Genomic DNA, 25862 nt, shown 5'->3' on the forward strand with positions numbered 1-25862 from the left:
GGAGTGGGAATGGAGATTTTGCAATATCCTTCCCCTAGGAGTGGGGAGGGAATGGGCATTTTGCAGTATCCTTCTCCTGGAGTGGGAGGGAATGGGCATTTTGCAGTATCCTCCTCCTGGAGTTGGGTGGGAATGGAGATTTTGCAGTATCCTTCCCCTAGGAGTGGGGAGGGAATGGGCATTTTGCAGTATCCTTCTCCTGGAGTGGGAGGGAATGGGCATTTTGCAGTATCCTCCTCCTGGAGTTGGGTGGGAATGGAGATTTTGCAGTATCCTTCCCCTGCCACGCCCACCAAGCCACGCCCACAGAACTGGTAGTAAAAAAATTTGGATTTCACCACTGGTACAGACATACAGTGTTGCATCCCCTCCTTCGCTCCTCGCCTTAACATTTTTCTCTAGTAGCCCATCCCTATTGGCCATTTAGAAGGAACCGTCTTTCCAGAACTTCTTTTACCTCTCGGGCACACTTAAGCATCGCGAGAGGTTATTCCCCCCCCCCCCGTGGGGAAGCCCAGTCAAGCCTCCCTACTTTGGTGGGCGCCGCCATCTTGCTTCGGCGGAGCGCTTGAGGAAGTGCTTCCGGGTGAGCTTGTCGGTCGTCGGTTGGAAAGCGGCGTTTGGTGCTTTAAGGACCCTTCGCGCCTTAGTTTCGTCGAGGCGGAGTTCGCACGAAGAGCCGTCCCGATGGCGGTGGAGTCTCGCGTTACTCAGGAGGAGATTAAGAAAGAGCCCGAAAAGCCCATCGATCGCGAGAAGGTAAGAAGGAGGAGTGGAAGGTGGCGGGGAGAAGCGGGGGACGGCTGGCGGGTCGCTCGCCTCGCCTCGCCTCGCCTCGATCGTGCTGTGTATGCGTGTTGCGATGCCGTGGGCACGATAAGCAAACCTCCCGTTCACCCACAACTTTAAACAGCCGTTGCTTGGAAAGCAACTCTGCAAAGTGCAAAGGGGCGCTTCGTGCAATTTCGTCTCTCGCTCCCCTTTGCACGTGAAAGCCGTCGGGGCGTTTTCTCCCAGGTGCTGCCCTGCCGTTGCGGGTCCGTTGTGGGTCTTGCTGAGAACATTTGTGCCACAAAGCATAAATGAGCTTACACGGTCTCTGGGTTTTGCATCTTGTAGCAGGTTTGAAATGTGGTGGGCCGCATTTTTGGCTCTTTGGGTTGTGGGAACATGGCAATGAAATAGCAATAGCGCTTAGACTTATATACCGCTTCACAGTGCTTTACAGCCTTTTCTAAGCGGTTTACAGAGTCAGAATATTGCCCCCAACCATCTGGGTTCTCTGGGTCCTAAAGGATGCTTGCTTACTTATCAACCTAGGTCAGGGGTCTGCAAACTTTGCTTTGCTGGCTGCGGAACTCTGGGAATTGAAGTCCACAAGTCTTAAAAGACCCAAGTTTGCAGACCCCTGACCTAGGTAGTTTCACTCTGCTGCCTGTGGTTTCTAAATACAGGCAGTCCCCGACTTACAGCAGTTCGTTGAGTGACCAAAGTTATAACAACACTGAAAAAAAGTGACTTAATGGCCTTTTTTCATGCTTAAATGACCATCGCAGCATCCCCATTGTTACAGGATTTACCTTCGGATGCTGGGCAACCGGTTCATATTTATGAGTCGCAATATCCTGGGGTCGTGTGACCATCTTTTGCGACCTTCTGACAAGCAGAGTTGGTGGGAAAGCCAGATTCACTTAACCCTGTCACTAATTTTAACAACTGCTGTGATTTGTTTAACAAATGTGGCAAGAAAGGTCGTAAAATGGGACAAAACTCACTTAAAAAATTTCTCACTTAGCAACATAAATTCTGGGCTCAGTTCATAAGTCATAAGTCGAGGATGACCTGTATGTGTTTGTCATATTCTGCCTTAAAAGTCTCATTCAAGACAAGCTTTACTTCTAATGAGTTTTTGGGAATGGCCAAGAAATTTTCTTGGCAAAAACATAAAAATGGTTTTGCAAATCCATTCTTTGATTTCTCAATGTAACCTACATACTTGAGCTATCCTATTGGTTTCCCATTTAAACATTAATCATATATGATCTTGCTAAACCCTTCCATATTTCCACCTCTCACAATACTTGACAACACAGTATCAACAGTAGAAACCTTCAAATTTCTGGGTTCTATCATATCGCAAGATCTCAAATGGACAGCTAACATCAAAAACATCATTAAAAAAGGACAACAAAGAATGTTCTTTCTGCGCCAACTCAGTAAGCTCAAACTGCCCAAGGAGCTGCTGATCCAATTCTACAGAGGAATTATTGAGTCTGTCATTTGCACCTCTATAACTGTCTGGTTCGGTTCTGCAACCCAACAAGAAAAACACAGACTTCAGAGGATAATTAGAACTGCAGAAAAAATAATTGCTACCAACCTGCCTTCCATTGAGGACCTGTATACTGCACGAATCAAGAAGAGGGCCGTGAAAATATTTGCAGATCCCTCGCATCCTGGACATAAACTGTTTCAACTCCTACCCTCAAAACGACGCTATAGAGCACTGCACACCAGAACAACTAGACACAAGAACAGTTTTTTCCCGAAGGCCATCACTCTGCTAAACAAATAATTCCCTCAACACTGTCAGACTATTTACTGAATCTGCACTACTATTAATCATTTCATAGTTCCCATCACCAATCTCTTTCCACTTATGACTGTATGACTATAACTTGTTGCTGGCAATCCTTATGATTTATATTGATATATTGACCATCAATTATGTTGTAAATGTTGTACCTTGATGAACGTATCTTTTCTTTTATGTACACTGAGAGCATATGCACCAAGACAAATTCCTTGTGTGTCCAATCACACTTGGCCAATAAATTCTAATGCATAAGTATCGTTAGGCCTGGTAAATTTAGAAGAGTTTGTAGTGTCTCTTTTTTGGGTGGAGGGCAAATAAGAATATGAAAGGTATGATAGGCTATTTAAACTTAGAAGTACCGGTATCATTTCTATAGCTATAATTGATATAAGTCATCTTTATATGCAAATTGGACATCTTGTTAAGCTGATTTGGATTGCTAGGCTTGGATACTGTGTTCTATTAATCAGTAAACACTTCTGTCAAAATGGGCACAGCACTATAGTTGAAGAATCATAAATTCCCCTGAGATCTTGTGGTTGGAGATAATCTTCATAGAAAGGTATAAAGTTCTGTGATTGTTTTGAGCCAATTGTGAGGTTTTGGAGATATTAGAAGTGTTTAAGAAAAAAAGTATATTTTAAATTAAAGTCTTCTAAGCTATTGTATAGGCTGGAGAAGTATGCTGGTTGTGAAATTGGTTGGTTGGAGAGAAAACTTGATGTGGTAAAGAAGGGAAACAATATCACAAATAAATTGCCACCTCTTTCTTCACTGGTTGCTAACAAGCTTTGAAAATTCTTCAGAATAGGATTTCTGTTACATGCAGCATATTCGTTTTCTGCTTCTTCATAGAAAATTCATAACTAGAATTTTAAAATTCATTAAATTTATTTTTAATTTTTATTTATTTATTTGTCAAACACAACAGTATATATAAGTATAAGCATGAAATAACCATACGAATTGGATACAATCAAAGGGAATATTAGGACAGAGCTGGTGCTCTTAAGCTAAAGATTTATTTAGCTTAGGTACTTTTTTGTATTTTTGTAAACCAACCTTAAGAGAAATTCAAGTACCAGTTCACACAAAACAAAATCAATGATACATGGTATAAATACATTTAAGACTGACTGTTTTCTTTGCAGACCTGTCCCCTGTTGTTGAGGGTCTTCACCACAAACAATGGGCGTCATCACCGAATGGATGAGTTTGCGCGTGGAAATGTACCTTCCAGTGAACTTCAGATCTACACATGGTAAGTTCTTGCCTATATAAGTAACCATTTGCCTATATCTCAATATTGCATTAAAAACACATGAAAAGTATCTTTTATGGTGTGTGTTCTGTCTCCTTTCCCACTTCGGATTCTTGGGGCCAGGTTCGGGGGCTGGAGTCACAACAGTGTGAGAGCAGAAAATGGTTGCTGCTTTTTCTAATATACAGAAGTTCTTATAGATGAAAGGCAGAAAAATTGGGAAGTCTGTTTTATAGCTTTCATATTAATAGATAGTTTGTAACAGTGGAAATTGCACTCTACCAAGTAAAATGGAGATTTGAAAAAATGTGAATTTTACCATGTTCACTAAAGAAAGAAGACTGCCTAATTTGTTTGTAGAATTGTCTCTTGCTGATATTTTTTATAAATATAATTGTGGATAGATATGTTGCTTAGGCTTCAAAAGACAGAAATCTGTGAAAGATCGATGTTGGTATGTCTGAGAGGAGAAAAAGACTGTATGATTGCAAATTATACATGGCTACTAGAGCAAGTAAATTATTTGTATATTCTACCGGTATTTGAATGGTTACTTGCATGGAAAAATTAAGTTATAAATATTCATAGAAAGGCAGTGTTTTTGGTAAAATGAACATTTAACAAAAGAAGCAAAAATAAATGAGTTACTTTACCACTTGGATACTGGAAGTGATCTAGTTAGGATAGGAGAAACATAAGAAATTGAATATAATGGGAATGGAGTATTTAAGAATTGTGTGTAATGAAATAAGGTCAGAAATGTGAATTAAATTAAAAAGTGAGTTTGATACAAAAAGGTAATTTGAAGAAGCTTCCTCTTCCTCAGGAAACTAACAACTATATGAAAGATCAGTAACTTAAAATCGGGAAGATTAAGAAAACTATTTGAGCTGAAACTCTCAGAATAAGTGAGAAGTTTGAAGGATCTAAAGCAGGGGTGTTAAACTCATGTTGTCACAGTGGCATCACATGACGTATTGGGACTCCCCCCCAACTTTGCTAAACCAGGTGTGGGCACGGCCATCACGTGACCCATCCGGCCCATAGGCTGGGAGTTTGACAGCCCTGATCTAAAGTAATGGTGTATGGATACAATGGAAGCAAGGATGATTGGCAAAGGAAAGTATATGGAGGGTTGTGGTTTTGAGGTAAGCTAAATTTATGTTATTCCTCCTTTAATTTCCTTTGCTTACTGTTTGTGAAAGACAATAATATGGTCGATATATGTATGGATTTCTACATGAATGCTTTAAAAAAAAGAGCTAAGTGCTAATTTGAATCAAGACATGCGACATGAAAAAATGCAAAATATTTCTGTGTTCTGATGTGCACCTAATTTGGGAAATCAGAGGAAGCCAATTTTGAAGAAAAAGTTTATTTATTTATTGATTGATTGATTGATTGATTGATTAAATTTCTATACCGCCCTTCTCCCAAAGGACTCAGGGCGGTTTACAGCCAAAGTAAAACAATTAATACAAAAATTAAAACCAATTTAAAAAGGAAAATTTAAAGTTGGCTGAACACTTAAAACCAATAAAAAAAAAACCATTATTAAAACCCCATTAGGCCAGTCCTGCGCGATGGAACAGAAATGTTTTCAGCTCGCGTTGAAAGGTCCAAAGATCAGGGAGTTGGCGGATACCTGGTGGTAACTCGTTCCAGAGGGTTGGTGCCCCCATAGAGAAGGCCCTCCCCCTGGGTGTCGCCAGCCGACATTGTCTGGCCGACGGCACCCTGAGGAGACCCTCCCTATGGGAGCTCACTGGTCGATGGGAGTTCGCCAGTAGCAGCAGGCGGTCCCGTAAGTAACCCGGTCCTATGCCATGGAGCACTTTAAAGGTGGTAACTAACCACCACTTTACCACCAAAAGAAATATTTGTGAAGTATTTAGTGGGAAATATATTTCTTGATGCAATACTTTTCAGTTCTGTGGATCCTTCTTAGAATTAATAGCTTAAAGTGAGAATCTACACACTAAATTGACCTTGATTTTGTTTTCCTCCAGGATGGATGCAACTTTAAAAGAGCTGACCAGTTTAGTGAAAGAAGTCTATCCAGAAGCAAGGAAGAAGGGGACACATTTCAACTTTGCAATAGTTTATACAGATCTTAAAAGACCTGGGTACAGGTAATACAACTTATGGTAACAGAGAGTCTACACAGTGTTGTTACTTGCAAGGTTTGAAAATTGTAGCATGCAATAGAGAACAAAAAAATAATATAATGATGTAAACTGAACTTAGTGTTTGTAAATTAAAGAGTCTTCTTAATTATATCCTTTTTCCTATCCTATAAAATATATTTGTAAAGTCAGGCAGGTGCTAAATAAGTATATATCTCTGAATTGTAGCTGCCAATTATTTCAGGAGAAAGCAGCTGATTTCTTTCAGATGGAGAAAGTTATTTGATGCTAGGAAAAATAATAATTCTTCTCTAAAGAAAATTAGAGCTTAAATTTGGTAGCCAGAAATGAGTTTTTTAAGTTGCAAATTATCAGTTGGCTAATTATGAGTAGGATTTTTGTACTTAGAGAACATCTGTTCTTCTAATGCAATTGCTTAGTTATAGGGAAGCTTAGCAGAAATTGAATAATTGTTTATATTATGCTTTCTCAAGACCACATTCAAGCTGTCTTTTTTTGAGTGCATGGTAGACATTTTCTATAAATTTAAAGCATTAACTTTTAAAAGATACATTTATGTGCATGCTTCCCAGTCTTTGTATTTTCAGTGGGCCATAAACTCAAGGCTGTACTGAAATATTACAGATAGGCTTAACTAATACTAAAAGGTTTATCTGAAGATAATTAACACTTGAAGCAAAGACCAGATTATGGTTGAAAAGCTGCTGAGATCAATAAAGCCCACGTCTAAATAGAGAGAAACAGTTAACAATGTTATATATAATACACAAAGAAAAATCACCTGAACACACACAACGGGATATATGCTTAACTCCAGTTTTCTGGCATATTTTCTTTATGCCCAGGGTCTTGATTTAAAGCTTTGGAGATCTCATGTCAGTAGAGTAAATAGTACTAGGGCAGAGGAGGTAGAACATCACAGGTTGAGCTACATAATTATGTTCAACATGTTTTTCCTATTTTGGTTTTGAATAACCTGGAGGAAAATAATGTCCCCTTTGCTTCTTTCTACAGAGTGAAGGAAATTGGTAGTACAATGTCGGGAAGAAAGGGCACAGATGATTCCATGACTTTGCAGTCTCAGAAGTTCCAGATAGGGGATTACCTTGACATAGCAATAACGCCACCAAATCGAGCGCCACCTCCTTCTGGTCGTATGAGGCCTTACTAGTATTTTGCCTTACATCTGACTGCCATCTGTAGACCTTCACCAATTTGTTTTTGCATTATTGTACTGATTACTTGTAAAGTAATTAAATGTAAAGTGAGAATACTAGAACATTTAGTGATCTTAAGAAGGATTGATGTTTGAATTATGTTATTGTACAAGGTGTGCCCTCAAGCTATTAGTTTCCTGTGTTAGGTTTTTTTATAAAGTTGACCCAAGCAACACAGCTGTTTATCTCTGTATTTTTAAAAAACTTGTTATGAAATAAATATGCCACTAAGTCTAACTTGTTTGTCATTAAAGGAATATGTATTTCATAAATATAATTTTATTGTAAATTGAACTAGAATATACATGATGCTTATTCTTGCATCAACAATGCTGTAGTAAGTAAATATACAAAGAAAAATATGGACTATTCCAAGGGTGTATTCTTTCATTTTGGGTGCCACGTTCCAAAAAAGTTATGACATTGCTTTACTTTTGTGTCTGTAATTTATTTATTTATTTATTATATTTGTATACCGCCCTTCTCCCGAAGGACTCAGGGCGGTTCACAGCCAGTAAAAGACAAAATACATATAATACAAATTAAAAACTATATAAAAAACTGATTCGATTAATGGCCTAAATTTTTTTAAATACAATTAAAACCCCGTTTAAAACCCCTAATTCAAAACCCCAGTTTAAAACTATGTTCAAGCTAGTTGTTTGTTCTCTCCCACTATGAATGCACCAGGCCCCACCTCTGTGAATTATTGTGCTGAAGAAAAAAACTGGTAACTACAGTTAGTTTAGCTATAAATAGTAGTGTGGTATTCAGTGCCAAATTTTAAGTATTGGCATACTAATTTCAATGTTAACTTTGAAAAACAGGAAGTTCAACTCTATCTCTTTTCCTTTTTTGAAACGAGGAAGAGAAGGACCTTACTGTTGCAAGAAGACAAACTTTCTTTTGTCAGCAGAGAAAACAAGCAATGTAATTTCCTTAGTAAAAAATCATTGCTGCTTATTCTGGAAGAGAAAAGCTACTTCCTATTTAATATGTGAATAAACAGGCAATATTGAAAATTTTGCCACACTAAAATTGCATAAAGAAAGTAGAGAGAAAAGTTGGGAGGACTGAGAGAAAAGAAAACAGAAAGAACAAAATAGTGGAAGCAAATGCAGCCAGGAGTTAGATGGTTTCGAATCAGTCTGGAATTGCCCATCTTCAGCAGTCCAAAGCTGTCTACCGTGTTTCCCTGAAAATAAGACCCTGTCTTATATTTTTTTGAAGCCTGAAATAAGCGCTTGGCCTTATTGCCATGCACTCAAAAGCCCAATTAGGCTGCTTATCAGGGGATGTCTTATTTTGGGGGAAACTGAGTAATTCTTCCTTTCCTTTATATATTCCCCTTGTTCCAATTCTTCCTGTGTCAGCTTTTTATCTGTTTAACCCTCCCCCCAAAAGTGTGAAAAACTCTGGATTTTCTCAGCTATTTCTGAGATCCTAGGTTATGCAGGTTATCCTGCATGTCTGAAATGTCACATGTCATAATACCTCTTGCCAATCACATTAGAGTCTACATCTGAGAAGGTGATGCTAATTCTTACTGTTGCATTTTTGCCCTTCTATTTAGGAAATGCAACTGTACTGGAAACTTCTTTCTAAAATGTTGAAACAGTTCTAAATTTCTCATAGGATATTATTTTGACTGTAATCCTACTTTACTAATAATTCAAATAGCTAATCACAAAAACTATTTTTTCTAATAACTTTACAAAAGTGTTAATTTAATCCCTAATATATTTTCTGGGATTGATAAATGCTGATGAAGCTATTTTCTGTTAACTAGGTAAATGATTAGAAGCAATTAATGTTTACTTACATAACATTTTCCTTGATAAGAATTAAGTGTAGGTCTAGCAATTTAAAATATTCTGTTCTTTATTGGAGCATTAAAGTGCTAATATGCTTTAGTCAAGTACTGATTCTGTATCAAAGCTGCTATAATCTTTGGCTTCTGAGAAAAACCCCAGCTTTATTCACTTGAGGGCAGATAAAATACTGAACTCGGGAATAAAACACAAATACAGGTAGTCCTCAACTTACAACCATTTGTTTTGTGATAGTTCTAGGTTAACAGCACAGAAAAAGTTACTTATGACTGGTTTTCACATGACTATTGCAGAATTTGTCTAGTCACATGATCCAAATTCGGGCACTTGTCAACTGGCATATATTTGACAAGCAAAGAAGTCAATGGGAGAAGCCAGATTTGCTTAGCAACTACATGGTTCATTTAACAACTGCAGTGATTCAAAAGACAACATACTTATGAATAATTTAATCAACTAACAGCATATAAATGATATTTAGTTATATTTATGTTCGTTATTTTATTTTGATAATTTTTACAGGAAAGTAAACATTGAATAGTTTAAAATTAAAGTTACACTTCACAAAGTAAAGAACCTTTAGACTGGTAGTCGAAGAAAAAAAATTCACATTTAATCTTCATTTCATCCAAAGTATTTTCTGCAAATGTAATAATGCACATACATATTACAATCTTGTTTTATTATCTTCAGCTATTAATATACTTGTTTCAATAGATACAAACATTTATTTTACAAGAGTCTCAATTAGAGAAATAGTATTCTATTTGTGTTTCCATTTCCAGAGTTAGTTTTAATGGGAAACTGAAAAGCATTATAGTTATTTCTCACAACAGTTCATTCATTTCTTCCTAAAAAATTGAGAGCTAGATTTCAATTGGCTTAAGAGCTGTGGGGTGCAGTGGTTAGAATGCAGTATTGTAGGCTAATTCTGCTGACTGTCAGCTGCCACCACTTCGGCTATTGCATTCTCATGGGCTCAAGGTTGATTCAGCCTTCTATCCTTCTGTAAGATGAGGACCCAGATTGCTGGGGGCAATATGCTGACTCTGTAAACCGCTTAGAGGGCTGAAAAGCACTGTGAAATGGTATATAAGTCTAAATGCTATTGCTATTCACTCCCACATCTTACCCATTTTCTTCAGTGCATATTGCATATTTATAAGTAAAGTCAATAATATCAAAGGCTTGTTTTATCCAATACTGTATTCTTGCATTAGCTAACCAAATGCCCATGGAAACCCTATATTACCAGACATAACAGGATTTTTTTGAACATAACTTTACAAGTTTATATTATTCCATATTTTATATTTGGGGGCCCATTTCAGTGGAAAGATCCCTCTGAAGTTCTTTTCAGTCCTTTTATTTTAATCATCTCATTCTAATTTGCCATTCTACTTGGCTCCCTTACTCTTTACTTAGAGCACGGGTGTCGAACTTGCCGCATCATGTTGCCATCACGTGACGTTTCGCGACATGTTTCCCTTTCACAGAGCTGGGGTGCAGGTGGCTTGCACGTGACATGGGCCACTAGTTTGACACCCCTTAGAGCGTATTAATTTATATACAAATTAATACTCAGCTCTTTAAAGAACTCAAGTATTTACATTTCTCGTGAGAACTGCCCATTGCATTCCTATCTTCTACCTTTTCTTCTTTCATAATCCTACGCACTGGCTAGAGTGGCAGGACTTTATATCCAAAGCATCTGGGAAGGATGATGTTCTGTCCCCCCTCACCTCCGTCCAACCGATGGCTCAATTAGCCGGCACTATTAGCTCTGGCAGCAAACTAGCGAGTGTTGGCCAAGTGTCTCTGTTATCTCCCTCGATGCCGATGAGTCACCCAGGAACAAACAGTACTTCAGCTCTTAGTTAAGCAGTTGATTTGCCTGCTACAAAGAGGCATAGCAGCCCTCGCTGGTTTTATATCCTGTGGGGTGTGGCTCCATGACTCAGCACTTTCTAGGCCTGCCCCACCCCTGCTTCTGTTGTTCGCTGCCTACAAAACCTAGGGTCCAGCCAGGCCTGATTGCCATCAGCTGGGTCTGGAGGCGTGGTGGTGGTGGGGAATAATCAGGGGACGGAGGCTTCGTTATCTTCTCCACCTGGCCTGCCTCTGGCTCCTGGAGCTGAGCCAGGGAAGCTGGTGCTCCCGAGGTAAGTCCTGATGGCCCTTCCCCCTCACTTTCCAAGTCACTTTCTGGCAGGGGGCCCGGCTCGGGGGGCGCAGACACAACAGATGAGTACTTTGATTCCTTCATAATAGGTGTCTCTCCCCAGGAAATGTATCCTTTTTATTCAATTGACAAATAATGTTGGGAGATCATAAGCCACAAACTGATTTTCTGACCATAATGACTACTGTTAGGAAAGTGTGAAATGGCTTGTTTACTGATACTAAGTGGATCAACATACCGTATTTTTTGGTGTATAAGACGCATCTTTTTACCCCCCAAAAGAGGGTGAAAATCTGGGTGCATCTTATATGCTGAATGTAGCCCTGCCCACCCACCAGCCCCCTTTGGACATTTTCGGCAGGGGTGAAATGCTACCGGATAGGTAGCCAAGACTGGGGTTCGCCGATCAGGGGCCGGGGCCTAGGGACGCCCCATTCCCCGAGGCCCCGGAGCCGCCACTTGCTCGCTGCCTGCCTCAACTGGGTCAGGAAATGCACCATTCCCCAACTCCAGCCTTTTGGCGTTTCCCTCCAATATACTTTGGTGAACCAGTGAGGAAAGCATTTTCAGGTGGCAGTGCCAGCCGCACTTTTTGGATTCGGGGTGGAAAGCGCTTTGCATAGCATAGCAGGGAATGGGGGCGGGGGGGTTGATTGGTCGTTTGAAGGAGAGGGGGAAGATGCATGCTCTTAACTGCATGCGCCATGGTTGGTGTGGGAGGAGGAGAGGCGGAGGAGCTGGGGGTGCTGACGCTTTAGCCCTCTGCCCCCCACCCTCAGGTTGCCCTGGATAAGAGCTCCACCATCAAGCTGTTTTGAGGAGGTTGCAGATGGCTTTGTAGTACTCCCTAAGCTGACTCTTCAGCCACAGCACCCGGCACCTGTCCATCATGCAGTCCTTGCAGGAGACTTTCACTGAGGAAAGAGCCAAAGCCGGTAGCATCCAGGAAGGCACCCCCGCCCCGTCAACCTGGGTCCTCCCCCGTTTCTCTTGTAGAGGTCAGTCACGTCCTCCGAGACCTGCTTGATGGTGGAGATTTTATCTGGGTGCAGCTCCCCTCCCCTCCAAACAACCAATCAACCCCCCCACGCCCATTCCCTGCTACGCTATGCGAAGCACTTTCCTCCCTGAATCCAAAAAGTGTGGCTGGTGCTGCCACCTGAAAATGCTTTCCTCGCTGGTTCACTAAAGCATATCGGAGGGAAACTGGCCACCGCCTGAAACGCGGCTCTGCAAATTGCATCGGGCCAACAGGCAGGGGTAGAATTCTTTTTTTCTTGCTTTCCTCCCCCAAAATTAAGGTCCGTCTTACACTCTGGTGTGTCTTATACATTGAAAAATACGGTAGGTAGTTAAAAGACAAAGTATTCAGTAAGATAGCTCATTAAAAATAGAATGCATTATCCTTGGCTGTCAGGAAAAAAAAAGCACTTGGGTTAACTTGTTTACAAGAAACAATGTTTCTTAGGATTTTTTTTGAAGTGGGTCAAACTAAATATTGTATATAAGGATATAGAGTACTACTTACACTATCAATGCTCATCTTTTTTCCCCCCCCTGCCAAGATGGAATAAAAATTATTTGGGGAAAGCAAAAGGTGGCAGAAAAGTATCAGGCTAGCAAAGATTTTGGTTGGCCACTGTTTAAGGCAAAGATAAAATGTCTCAACTGCATGAAAGTGCAAATACTTCAAGTTTCAAAAACTCAAGTTTTTACAGTCACAAAATATAAGAGAAATGTACTTTTTGATCAAATCTTACCTGTTTTCTTTGTTATCAGTACAAAGAAATGGCTTTTTTTCAAATTGTGAAGCATTTTCTTCTTTAGTTCCTTTCACAGCTGACCTGGGTACATCTATATTTGGATTGTACCGGGATAAAATCTAAATAAGTTTAAACAAGAGGAGAGTTTGAAAAAAGGAGGTTTCCAATTTTGCTGATAAAATGCTAACTTTAGTGCAAATTAATTTTGCACATCAAACCTGCAAAAGATTCTTTGGAATCACGGTTATTTCAGGGGGTGGTAATGGTGAATTGAAGAGATCCTCATGTATTGACGTTGCTGGAGGAGAAGGTTCTTCAGTACATTCCAGATATTTGTCTGAATCCAGGACAGGTTGAACACTGTCTTTTATAAGATGATTATCTGGCAGTATCTTAGTGGCACTTACATGCTAGGAAAAGAAAAGAAAAATAGTGCTAAAATTTTGAAACATAGTTATATTTTTCAGAAAGTATCAAACAACTAATTCAAGCAACCATTGAGATATTATTCTTGAAGCATACATACTATGGACTCACTGAGACAGACATTTTATTAAGAGATTCCTAAAATTTGCCAGTATGGTGCTCAATACTTACCATAGGTTGTGTGTGCTGAGATTTTGTATCAAGTGGAGGTATTTCCAAATGATTACTTTCTGGAGAGACTGATAAAACGGTCTTTCTGTGGGGAATTTTCACTCCAGGTGTGCGGAACTCAGGTGTAGCAGGTGAGGCGAAACAATCATAATCTGAAAACATTTGATTGAGTCACACTGAAAACATGTTAGATTACGCAGAAAATGGACCAAAGGATTGGTTTAAGAAATATACTTGCATGAAAAGGGAAGGCTTATTCAGCAGGATCAGAAGAGAGCAGGGAACAGTGTAATGTGCCCCATTATCTTCAACCATTTTTTGCAAATTTGCAATTCCTGATTGTTTCCTTTTCCCTCTCTCATCCAGAACCAATTTGGAGATATCTGGGTGATGGGGAATAGAGAAAGTGTCCCTGAATACTACTGGCAATGCTGCAGGAAGAGATCTGAGTTTTGATTTGAGGGCTTAGCAGAAGCAAGTCCAGAAACACTGCAGGATTTTCCTTCACAACAAGGGGTTTTTCATCAAGTCCCAAAAGTTGGATGAAATACATTAAGGCACTGTTTCTCAATCTTGACATCCTGAAGCTGATTTTCAAGGCTTCATTTAGGAATACAAGATATCCTGGAAGATATTTGACCTACATAAGACTTACCACATGCTTCATTTGATTGCCTGAGCGCTGCCAGATTCTGATCTGATACCATCACCCTTGCTGATCTGATCAAGTCATTAGAAAAAGAAAAAAATGTTATTATTTAAATGAAAGCACAACCAATATATATCAAACCTTTCCCAACTATCTCAGGTGCTTTTTTTTTCCAAACTGGTTTTTCTTTTCATTTCACATCCAAGAAACTTCTTCAGCTCTGATTGGATGGTAGGGAATTAAAGGGTTTATACAAACCCATCAGGAATAGATTCAGCAATCCATCTGCATTAAAAAGACAAAGACAGCAAAGTCCACATTTTGGACAGGGGACTGCTGGTTTGAAAGAGGGGTCAAAGAGGCCATCTATGTCAAAACGGAACAGCCCCTCTCTCAACAGAGGGGGAAGGATACGGTATCATTTATCTCCAGTTTATAACACAGTTCCAAGAAAGTTCCACACCCATTTGCACCACTCAGGTGACCGTGATGGCACAGATAAACCTCCAGGTGGCCTGGAGCATAAAAGAATGCAAATGACTGTAAGGTGTATAAATCCTTCCATTCCCCACCATCCAGACTGAGTTGAAAAAACTTCTTGGATGAGAAGCAAAACGTCTTCAAAGAAAAACCAGAAAGTCCAGTTACCTCTTGGAAAAAAAGCACCTTTGGGACAACCATGACCTGGATGACTGAGAATCTCCATAGACCCTTTCCCAACTAAAAAGATAGCTCAGCTTTGATTTCCAGTGGATTTGTGCTTTCCTACAAGGCCATGGCTTGCAAGATAGGGATTTTTCCAGGCTTACAGCTCTTCTTTGAAGAGCAAGTAGGGAGCTGGAGGCTTTAGCCAAGAGGCCCTTTGCAACGTAACAGTCAATTTTAGTACAGAAAACTTTGCTCACATCACAACAGCTTTGTTGTTGTTACCTCATGGCTGGTTTACTGCAACTGATCAACCTAGGGCTGCCATAGAAGACATTTTGGAAGTTGCAAGATGATTGAGCATATGCAGGGTCCAAATTGTTCTGATCAACTCATGTAACAGTACTGTTTTGAGAACTGCACCAGCTGCCAGTTAGCTTAGTTAGCCAAGTACATTTCAGTGTGCTAGTTACTACCTTTAAAGTCCAATATGGCATAGCGCTTGTACATATACAAGATTGCCTTCTCTGGATTGAATTTGCCTGTTGTGTGAGATATAGTATAGAGTGCTGCTTAAAGGAATCCTATGCTTTTAATTTTTCAGAGATGTTCTACCTCAAAACCATCCCCCCCCCATTAGTTTTGAAGAACCATGAAAATATGACTCTTCAGAAAGGTATTTGGATGTGCTTGAACATTTCACGTGCATGATTTCAATGCATGATTCCTGCACTAAAATATATCATGGCCTTCTTGTTTATGCTTCTGTCTCTTTATATTTCAGTATAATGAAATATACTGAATATACAGTATAATATACAGTATTACTTAAAAGCTGCTTGGAATCTTCAGAGATGGGTAGCAGAAATGATATACTTATACATGTAAGAAGATAACAAAAAACGGTAATCTTATTACTTCAGATATAAAAGCTACAAGACAGAAAAACGATAATCATTATATTTTTGTAATGATTTCCAGGTATACCACTTACCTATTTTTTCTTGATTTATTAAGCAAAAAGATTGTTTGGTCATCCATTAAATTTGTGGTTTCATCATTTACAGACAGATCACGCCCGTAGATATTAAAATATTCTCCTTTGGGTGACAAATATTCAGATTTATCCACTTTCACCTCTTCATTCTGGCTATGTGGAATGTGTACTGTGTCTGAAGAACTTGGAAGGACATATTTTGAAAGCCCAAAATCTGAAAGTTGAGGAGTTTCCAGGACGCTATGAGATCCAGATGATATTTGAGGAAAAGCAAGAGGTTTTGGCTCTATTTGATCGGATAATGCTGATCCAGCATTGGTTTCATCATCAACCTTTATGGCTTTAAAAAGAGAATTGTCTCATTAAATCTGATGATAAGACCAAAGGTCAAGAAATACCTCACAAAGTTGGATGCTTTTTTCTGTATAAATATTACCCTTCTATCACTACCATTACTCACTCTGTAACCAAGGTTTGCTAACCGTACAACAAGGTTTCACCAATAAATCAAGCATTTTAACCATGCTTTTTTGAATAATAGTGACCTGATTTGTATATAAAAATAAGAGATTAATAATTCTAAAGCGAAAGCATATTATGTCTTGGCAATGTGTATATTCAAAAAGTTTAGGAGGATAATTTTTTAAATCATCTAATTTTTAAAAAAGTGACAAAAATCTTTGTTTTTTTGCAAGCGGCCCTATGAAATCACTTTTAAACAAATACTTTCTTTGAATGCATTTACAATATAATGTAAATCACAAACCTTTTAATCAAGAGGTTCCTTGTTTAATATTATGATGCATCAGACTGCTTATATCATTATACCAATAGTTTTTATTCCATATATGTCCTGTACTTAGTTATAAGAGAATAAAAAATTCCAAACTATTATTACTTTTGCAAATGCTCCATCACGTCCCCACCCCATAAACACAGTGGGGAGATGGAAAACCTTGCTAATCTGAATTAGTTTAAAGAATTATGGGTTATACCAGAATGCGACAAAAATGGGAAGAAGCTACATAAAGTTGACATTTTTTTTTACAGAACTGAGGCAAAAAATTAAAATAGAGCATACAGTTTTTTTGTACATATGCAAATTATAGAATTTTTTAAACTTTTGACTTAAGCAGTGCCAAACCTAGCAGCAATGTCAAGATCAGATGATTCAAATCTATAGAAGATAAAGAGTGATATATAGGCTTTGCGAAGCTGAAGCGTCTATCCTTTTTAATATTAGTAATGCACACAGACATAAATTGTAGAATATATTAAAGCACCAAATATTCTAGATTGAGGGGGGAAATTACCTTCATTCTTGCCAATAAGTGGCTTGTAACCATATTTCTGAAAGAGATCTCTTATTTTTTCAAGATTCGTTGCATTTCTCTTCATCAGAACTTTGCTGGCCTTTATGAAGTCGTATGTGGCATCTCTTTCTGAAGAACTTGTATGTAGAATATTATCAGCATCAGCCTATGATTTGTTTTTAATTTGTTTGAGTTAGAACTAATGATTATAAAGTAATAAACAGTAATAGTTAATATGTATGTTAGTAAGCTACATGTCAGGTTTAGCATTAAAACTTTTTATTGCATAGAAGCAGCAACAAAATTTCTTACGTTTCTCATTTTAATATAAACATAATTTCTTTAAAAAAACATTTCTAGTTATGACTTCATGCTATCCAAAGCTATTTGTGTTTTTAAAGAATAAGGCTATCATCTCCTAATAGAAGATTTTAGGATTGGTGAGTTCTCTGGTAATATTACACATTTACCATGGAATGTTTTAGGATGCATGGTATAGAAGAAATCAGGTTTCCTATCTTGGGAAATATGAAATACTATCATGGGATACTTCCACTCACTCACATACTGATCTTCCACTTTAAACACATTTAATATAAAAGCGATGAAGTTCTACAAAAGCAATTTGAAGGTGAAGAGAATGAAGAGAAGCAGGTCATATCTACCTTTAGCATTCTGGCTTCAGAGTACAGTTCATGTAGATATCTCATTGGAGAATCATCTTCAAATTCTTCAAAACATATGAAAATAAATAATCACATCCAAAATCTTTAGAAAATAATGTACAACCCTGAACATCAATGTTTGTTATTTAAAATATGAAATGTACTAGCCATATCAGAAATTAGCATTGGTCCTAGAAACACCAGTATGAGCTTCAGAAATGTACCAATGAATGCGAATTAAATGTATATTTCTTCTGAATTGAACTGAACTGAATCAGAAACATAACGTTCTAGTTAATATCTCAAATGCAGAATGACAGTGTCCAAATTTACACACTGTGTTGTTTAAGCCAAAATGCAAGTTGTTTAGTTTTGCCGTAGCATAAGCTTTCTGAAACAATTATTTACTACATTCTCACCTTCATTTTCCAGTAAAATTTGCTTAAATTGCTCAGCCTGCTTCTCCAAAGTGACTGCCAAAGTTCGCAGTTTGTTGAAGAATGTTCCTGTTACATCCATACTGAAGAAAAGCTAACAGCTTGTTTCTAAGATGAATTTCAGAAAGAGTATGAAAGTTTTCAACTTTTCAACTTACATTAAACACATTAAAAGATTTTGAAAAAAAATATTATAGCTTAGAAATAGTTGAAACAGCCTTTCCATACATGCAGCTTTATTTAAATGGGCACAGTTGATCCAGTAGCACATATATTGGTTATCTAATTCTAGATGTTTTCCCTCTATGTTGCATTTCTATTGTGGAAATGCTGCTTTCCTCCCAAGCCCTAAACAAATCACCATGTATTCAGAAAAGATTAAAGGGCTCTCCCACAAAGTATCAGTATTAGGTTTGACTGTTATGATGTACTCTCCATAGGGCTGCCCTTGAAAAACGTGTCGGAGGGCGTGGCCATGACCGTGGTGGGGTAAGGACCTTTCCTTCACTTCACAGGGCTTAATAATGAAGATTTATGAGGATTAATGCTGTTTGGAATGCACCGTTATGGATGAAAGTTAATAAATCATGAAGTGGAAGTGTTAATAGCCCAGCAGACTGAATTTAAAACTGGTAGGTCATCTGAAACTGCTTGAATTAAGGAGTTTTTACTGCGTGGGATGACCGAACTGGCAGAAATGATGAGTTTGGAATAAACTGCTGTCTTTTGCTTTCCTTATTATAATTATCGTGTTCTGTGTTAAATGCTGAGGCTAAGGAATATCAAAGACTGAATTTGCTAATGAGAAGAATTTTAATTGAAGAGATCGATCTTTTGTGCTGGACTGACTGGACCTTGGAGCTTGTTTGGAGGTTCTAGCAGGGGAGCGGCTGAAGAAGATTTTATTAGGTGGATAATTTTTTTTTTATTATTATTTTTCTTTTGAGAGGAAATTAATAGCTTGTTTATATTACAGAAAACAAAAAAAGGACTTTGTTTTGAAGTTCAAGCTGGTTTTTTTTTTTTCTTCTCTGCCGACGTGGAGAAAAAATGGCGCTGATTAAGCTGTGAGGTAATTGTGTTTCTTTGTGGAGTGAATATGACTCATAAGTTACTGATAAGCTACTAACGAGTGCAAATAAGCCGTTTCGCTTCAATTAAAAGATTGTCGTCCCTTGATCTTCATCAAGACCCTCTGTAAAATTGGTTTGACTGCTGTCCTTTGATCTTCACTAAGACTCTTTGAAAAATTGGAATCCCAGTTTGAGAAATTTTTTGGTTTTTTTTTTCAAAATGACTCAACAACTTTCAGAAACGCAGCAAATTGCTGCAGCTTTAAATAAAATTGGGGAAAAAATAGCAGGACTATCAGAGCGTATAGATAATTTGACATTTAAACTGACATCCGAAGTGCAAAATTTAAAGCAAGATATGAATGATAACTTTGCTAAACAAAAAGAGGAAATGATAATGATTAAAGATGAAATGGAGCAGCTGCATGTGCATGAGGCAAAAGTAGATCGGCAAATTGGCAAAATATTTTATAAAAATGAGCAGCAAGATAAGAGAATTTGTCTTTTGGAAGAAGAGATGAGGAAATATAATTTTGTTATTAGAGGAATCTCGGAAGAAAGGGAGGATAAATTGAAACAGCGGGTTTTGAAATGGATTAATGATTTGGATACGCAACTTACGTTCACATTAGCAGACCTGGCAAGTGTTTTTAGAATTGGATATAGAAGGCAAAATGGTTCTAACAGGAATGTGCTTGTCAGGTTCGCAAATCTTGGTGATAAGTTGAAAGTTATGGCCAAGTTAAGAGAGTTGGGAGATGCTTTGAAGTTTGAAGGGAAGACTATTCAAGTCTTCCCGGATATATCAAGAGAAGAAAGGGCATGGAGATTTTTTTTAAAACCAATTACAAAAGTTTTGAGAGATAATGGAATTAAATACAATTGGAGGCCACCACAACAATTGAAATTTTTTTATAAAGGAAGGATGCGTACAATCACCCCAGATATAGATGCATTATTATATTTACGGGAGCTTGGACTGATTGAGATGGAGGATTTAATGGAGATAAAAGATCAAATGCTTCAGATGGGTGGAACATACGTGGAAACATCAATCTCAGAAGAAGAAAAAGGGGCTATTGGAGGGCAAGACTCTAAAGGGTTAAAGAGGAAAGAAATATCACCTGTGTTGGTTGAACAGAAGAAGAGTCGTGAGGATACAGTAGGAGAAGAAGCAGATAAGAGTCTTGGAAAATATGAAGCTGAATGCGGGTCATCGCTATCTTTTTTTTTGAGTGATGAATTCAAATAGACAGCCCGAAAGAAGTGCCCCGGGCATTGGCACGTCCCCTCTCCCCCATTCTCTTTATAGAGGCGAAACCGATGAGGATGTGGGGGAAGAAGATTGTTTGTATTTTATTGTTTGTTTTGTTTTTTGTTTTTTTTCTGTTTGCTTATTGTTGTTTATATGGTAGTTTAATGTCGGGTGGTGGGGGGCACAGAAAGGAAGATGCGGGGATAGGATTAAAAAATTTATATTTTAAATGGGAGTTATAAAAATAATGTCATGGAATGTGAAGGGTACAGGGAATCAGATTAAAAGAAGAAGATTGGAGCTTAAGATTAAAAGGGATTTACCAGACATTTTATTTTTACAAGAAACCCATCAGAAATCTGAAGATTCAAATAGAATGTATATAAAAGGTATGCAAATATATGAAAAAGCATTTGGAACTTCAAAAGCTAGAGGAGTTGCAACACTGATATCAGATAGGGTGTACTTTGAAAACATAAGGTAATTTTGGATGAAGATGGAAGATATGTAATAATTGTTGGAAATCTTAATGAGGAAAAAGTGACACTTGTTAATTTATATTTACCGAATGAAAACAAAGAGAATTTCTTGAAAAATAACAAAATTTTGGAGAATGAAAGTGTAGGAAAGTAATTGTGGCTGGGGATTTTAATTTTGGATGAAGATGGAAGATATGTAATAATTGTTGGAAATCTTAATGAGGAAAAAGTGACTTATGACCACTTTTCACACTTACGATCTTTATAGCATCCCCATGATTGTGTGATCAAAATTCAGATGCTTGGCAAGTGGTTTACTTATACTATGACTATTGCTGTGTCCGGAGGCCACCTGATACTCTTTTGCAACCTTTTGACAAGCAAATGGGGAAGCTAGATTCACTTAACAACCGGGTTACTAACAAATCGGGTTCACTTAACAACCGGGTTACTAACAAATCGGGTTCACTTAACCAGGTTACTAACTAATCACCTGCAGTGATTCACTTAACAACCGGGTTACTAACAAATCGGGTTCACTTAACAACTGTGGCAAGAAAGATTGTAAAATGGGACAAAGTTCCCGTAACAAACATCTTGCTTAACAACAAAAATTATGGGCTCAATTGGGGTTATAAGTTGAGGACTACCTGTATTGCCTCCTGGTCCCATCTTAGTTTTTAATTGTACGAGCATCTATGTCATTATTTGCAAATGACCAAGAGTCACTTGGTGTCTAAACTGGATTAATTAAAAATAATAATAACCTTACGATCCTAATGGAAAATAAAACTGTACTGTGCCCATCTCCAGACACGGCCTTTCTTCATCTGTACATTGGTACAATTTCAACATCCCAATTTTTAGCACATGCAGGGGCACTGCATCTATCCTGAGGAAGAACGCATTTATCTTCTATAGGGTAGGGGTGGAGGGGTGGCGGTTGTGATTAGAGAGTCTGGAGCCGAGGGAGACCACTGTACCTCAGATTGCCGGGTGTGAATCCCTCTTTGTGAGGTGGGGTCATAGATGTCAGATGGGCTTGTTTGTCCTGGCTCCTTGCGGCGTGGCAGCAGCCCTGCCGGAGCTCCTGGAGGTGCTTGCTGGAGTGGCGGTGGAGACCCCCAGACTTATTGTCATGGGGGACTTTAACTTGCCATCGACCGGCCTGTCATCTTCAGCTGCTCGGGAGTTCACGGCTTCCATGACGGCCTTGGACCTGACTCAAGTAGTTGATGGCCCTACTCACAGTGGGGGTGGCACTCTGGATTTGATTTTCATCTCTGGTCAGTGGTTGAAGGATCTGGACTTGAGGGATTTAGTCATTGAGCCTTTGTCATGGTCAGATCACTTCCTCCTTCGCCTAGACTTTCTGACCGCCACTCAACGCCGCAGGGAGATGGAACCAATACGTTGGTTCCGTCCCAGGCGCCTGATGGACCCGGAGAGGTTGCAGACGGAGCTTGGGCCGTTTCCTGAGGGTCTGGCTCACGGCACGGCTGAGGAACTTGTCGGAGGCTTTACCTGGTCTATAATACAGTAGTACAGGCAGAGAGATGTATTGTTGCCAGTTGGCTTTGGGTGCAATTCAGGATGAAGGTTATTGCCTATAAAATCTAATCTTGTATCAAATTAGGATATTTGAGGGATCACCAATATCTGTGGTTTCTGCCCAGCCAAGTATGTGCCAGCATAGTTGGAGAGTTCTGGGTTCTTTTGATTAAACAGTGTCATTATCAGGATCCAGAAAGCGTGCCTTCTATGTCACAGCACCTGTCCTCTGGAATGAAATCCCCCTGAAATCCATGTCACTCCCATCCTGTTGGTGTTCCATAAAGCCTTCAAGACCTCATTATTTTCCCTGGCATTGGAGTGAGACAGCTGCGGCTCTTTTAGGTCTGTCTTTTCTTTTTTGTCTGTATACAGATAGTCCTCAGCTTACAACAGTTCATTTAGTGACCATTCAAAGTTACAATAGCACTGAAAAAAGTGACTTATGACCACTTTTCACACTTACGATCTTTATAGCATCCCCATGATTGTGTGATCAAAATTCAGATGCTTGGCAAGTGGTTTACTTATACTATGACTATTGCTGTGTCCGGAGGCCACCTGATACTCTTTTGCAACCTTTTGACAAGCAAATGGGGAAGCTAGATTCACTTAACAACCGGGTTACTAACAAATCGGGTTCACTTAACCAGGTTACTAACTAATCACCTGCAGTGATTCACTTAACAACTGTGGCAAGAAAGATTGTAAAATGGGACAAAGTTCCCGTAACAAACATCTTGCTTAACAACAAAAATTATGGGCTCAATTGGGGTTATAAGTTGAGGACTACCTGTATTGCCTCCTGGTCCCATCTTAGTTTTTAATTGTACGAGCATCTATGTCATTATTTGCAAATGACCAAGAGTCACTTGGTGTCTAAACTGGATTAATTAAAAATAATAATAACCTTACGATCCTAATGGAAAATAAAACTGTACTGTGCCCATCTCCAGACACGGCCTTTCTTCATCTGTACATTGGTACAATTTCAACATCCCAATTTTTAGCACATGCAGGGGCACTGCATCTATCCTGAGGAAGAACGCATTTATCTTCTATAGGGTAGGGGTGGAGGGGTGGCGGTTGTGATTAGAGAGAGTCTGGAGCCGAGGGAGACCACTGTACCTCAGATTGCCGGGTGTGAATCCCTCTTTGTGAGGTGGGGTCATAGATGTCAGATGGGCTTGTTTGTCCTGGCTCCTTGCGGCGTGGCAGCAGCCCTGCCGGAGCTCCTGGAGGTGCTTGCTGGAGTGGCGGTGGAGACCCCCAGACTTATTGTCATGGGGGACTTTAACTTGCCATCGACCGGCCTGTCATCTTCAGCTGCTCGGGAGTTCACGGCTTCCATGACGGCCTTGGACCTGACTCAAGTAGTTGATGGCCCTACTCACAGTGGGGGTGGCACTCTGGATTTGATTTTCATCTCTGGTCAGTGGTTGAAGGATCTGGACTTGAGGGATTTAGTCATTGAGCCTTTGTCATGGTCAGATCACTTCCTCCTTCGCCTAGACTTTCTGACCGCCACTCAACGCCGCAGGGAGATGGAACCAATACGATGGTTCCGTCCCAGGCGCCTGATGGACCCGGAGAGGTTCCAGACGGAGCTTGGGCCGTTTCCTGAGGGTCTGGCTCACGGCACGGCTGAGGAACTTGTCACGGCTTGGGAACGAGCCGCGGCGGGGGCCTTGGATCGTGTCGTGCCTTTGCGGCCTCTGACCGCAAACCAGCTCAACCAGCTCCCTGGTACGAAGCTATCGAGGTGTTGTCCCGGTGTGGAAAAGTACAGCTGAGTGTCGTCAACTTGGGCGTTCTCCTGGATGGACGGTTGTCTTTTGAAGACCACTTGACGGCCGTCTCCAGGAGAGCCTTTCACCAGGTTCGCCTGGTTCGCCAGTTGCGCCCCTTTCTAGACCGGGATGCCTTATGCACGGTCACTCATGCTCTCGTGACATCTCGTCTGGACTACTGCAATGCTCTCTACATGGGGCTCCCCTTGAGGAGCACCCGGAGACTCCAGGTAGTTCAGAATGCAGCTTACGTGGCTCCCATGTAACACCCCTCCTGCGCAGACTGCACTGGCTGCCTGTGGTTTTCCGGGTGCGCTTCAAGGTTTTGGTAATGATCTTCAAAGCGCTCCATGGCATAGGGCCGGGTTACTTACGGGACCATCTGCTGCCACCGAATGCCTCCCACCGGCCCGTGCGCTCTCATAGGGAGGGACTCCTCAGGGTGCCGTTGGCCAGGCAGTGCCAACTGGCGACGCCCAGGGGAAGGGCCTTTTCTGTGGGGGCTCTCACCCTCTGGAACGAGCTTCCCCCAGGACTTCGTCAACTTCCTGACCTTCGGACCTTCCGCCGCGAGCTTAAGACACATCTATTTATCTGTGCAGGACTGGACTAGATTTTTAAATTTTTAAATGTCTAAATTTTAGATTTGGTTTTAAATTGGGTTTTATTATTTATATGTCTATTTTAAATATTTGGCCTATATAATAAGTTTTTTAGATGAATGTTTTACTTTGTATATTTATGTGTTTTTTATATGGCTGTACATCGCCCTGAGTCCCTAGGGAGATAGGGCGGTATAAAAGTATGAATAAATAAAAAAAATAAAAATAAAATAATATTGCTGACAATTAATTAATCCAGGGTGTCCTTCAATATTAAGGGGCATGCATAAGAGCACAAACGTGCCTACTATTCCTGTCCTATTGTTTCCTTCCATTATATCCAATTAATATAGTTATTACATACTTATGCTTATATATATGCTTATATATTATATAGTTATTTTCATGCTTACGCTTATATATACTGTTGTGACAAAATAAATAAATAAAAATAAAATAAAATTCAAATCTACCTAAAAACCCTCCTTCCTTCAGAAGACAAGAGGGCTGCTTGAACAAAGACTGCAGTTTTCGTTTCGCCTCCTCCCTCAAGGCAGGGGCACTCTAAGCCATCCCTGAATACCTCCGGTCATTCGCAGCAGCGGCCGAAATGCGGGAAAAAGACGCCTTTCGCAGCTCGCCAAGGCTGCCGCCACAACGAGCGCCGCTCTTTCGCCTCAGGACCGCAGCGGGCAACTTCTTCCCTTCGCGCCGTTTTGAATTCCCCGGGACGGCGGCCGCCGATTGGCCCTCTCCGGTTCTGCCCGCCTCCTTATTGCAACCCTGTGACAGGCGTCATTTGGCCAGTTCA

The 25862-nt window shown here is 39.7% G+C and overlaps 2 protein-coding genes across 4 annotated transcripts; one reads left to right on the forward strand and one right to left on the reverse strand.

The window, feature by feature from the left end:
• Positions 1-550: 550 nt before the first annotated feature.
• SAP18 (Sin3A associated protein 18) lies at positions 551-7458 on the forward strand. Its single transcript, XM_058186340.1, has 4 exons — positions 551-759; positions 3748-3857; positions 5867-5989; positions 7019-7458. The coding sequence occupies exons 1-4, from the start codon at positions 688-690 to the stop codon at positions 7173-7175; spliced, it is 462 nt and encodes a 153-aa protein (XP_058042323.1). The 5' UTR covers positions 551-687; the 3' UTR covers positions 7176-7458.
• Positions 7459-7485: 27 nt separating this feature from the next.
• On the reverse strand, positions 7486-25796 carry SKA3 (spindle and kinetochore associated complex subunit 3). Of its 3 annotated transcripts, none has more exons than XM_058186333.1 (10): positions 25635-25796; positions 18284-18409; positions 17865-17929; positions 17200-17365; positions 15884-16226; positions 14251-14315; positions 13596-13747; positions 13217-13408; positions 12996-13117; positions 7486-9693 (listed from the first exon to the last, which is right to left on the reverse strand). In XM_058186333.1, the coding sequence occupies exons 2-10, from the start codon at positions 18381-18383 to the stop codon at positions 9678-9680; spliced, it is 1221 nt and encodes a 406-aa protein (XP_058042316.1). In that variant the 5' UTR covers positions 18384-18409; positions 25635-25796; the 3' UTR covers positions 7486-9677. The 3 variants fall into 3 exon arrangements, with proteins under 3 accessions (XP_058042316.1, XP_058042317.1, XP_058042315.1); XM_058186334.1 differs by having other exon boundaries at positions 15884-15989; positions 25525-25796; XM_058186332.1 differs by having other exon boundaries at positions 25525-25796.
• Between the last annotated feature and the right edge of the window lie 66 nt (positions 25797-25862).

This window comes from Ahaetulla prasina, chromosome 5 (genome assembly GCF_028640845.1).
Source record: "Ahaetulla prasina isolate Xishuangbanna chromosome 5, ASM2864084v1, whole genome shotgun sequence".
Classification (NCBI taxonomy): Eukaryota; Metazoa; Chordata; class Lepidosauria; order Squamata; family Colubridae; genus Ahaetulla; species Ahaetulla prasina.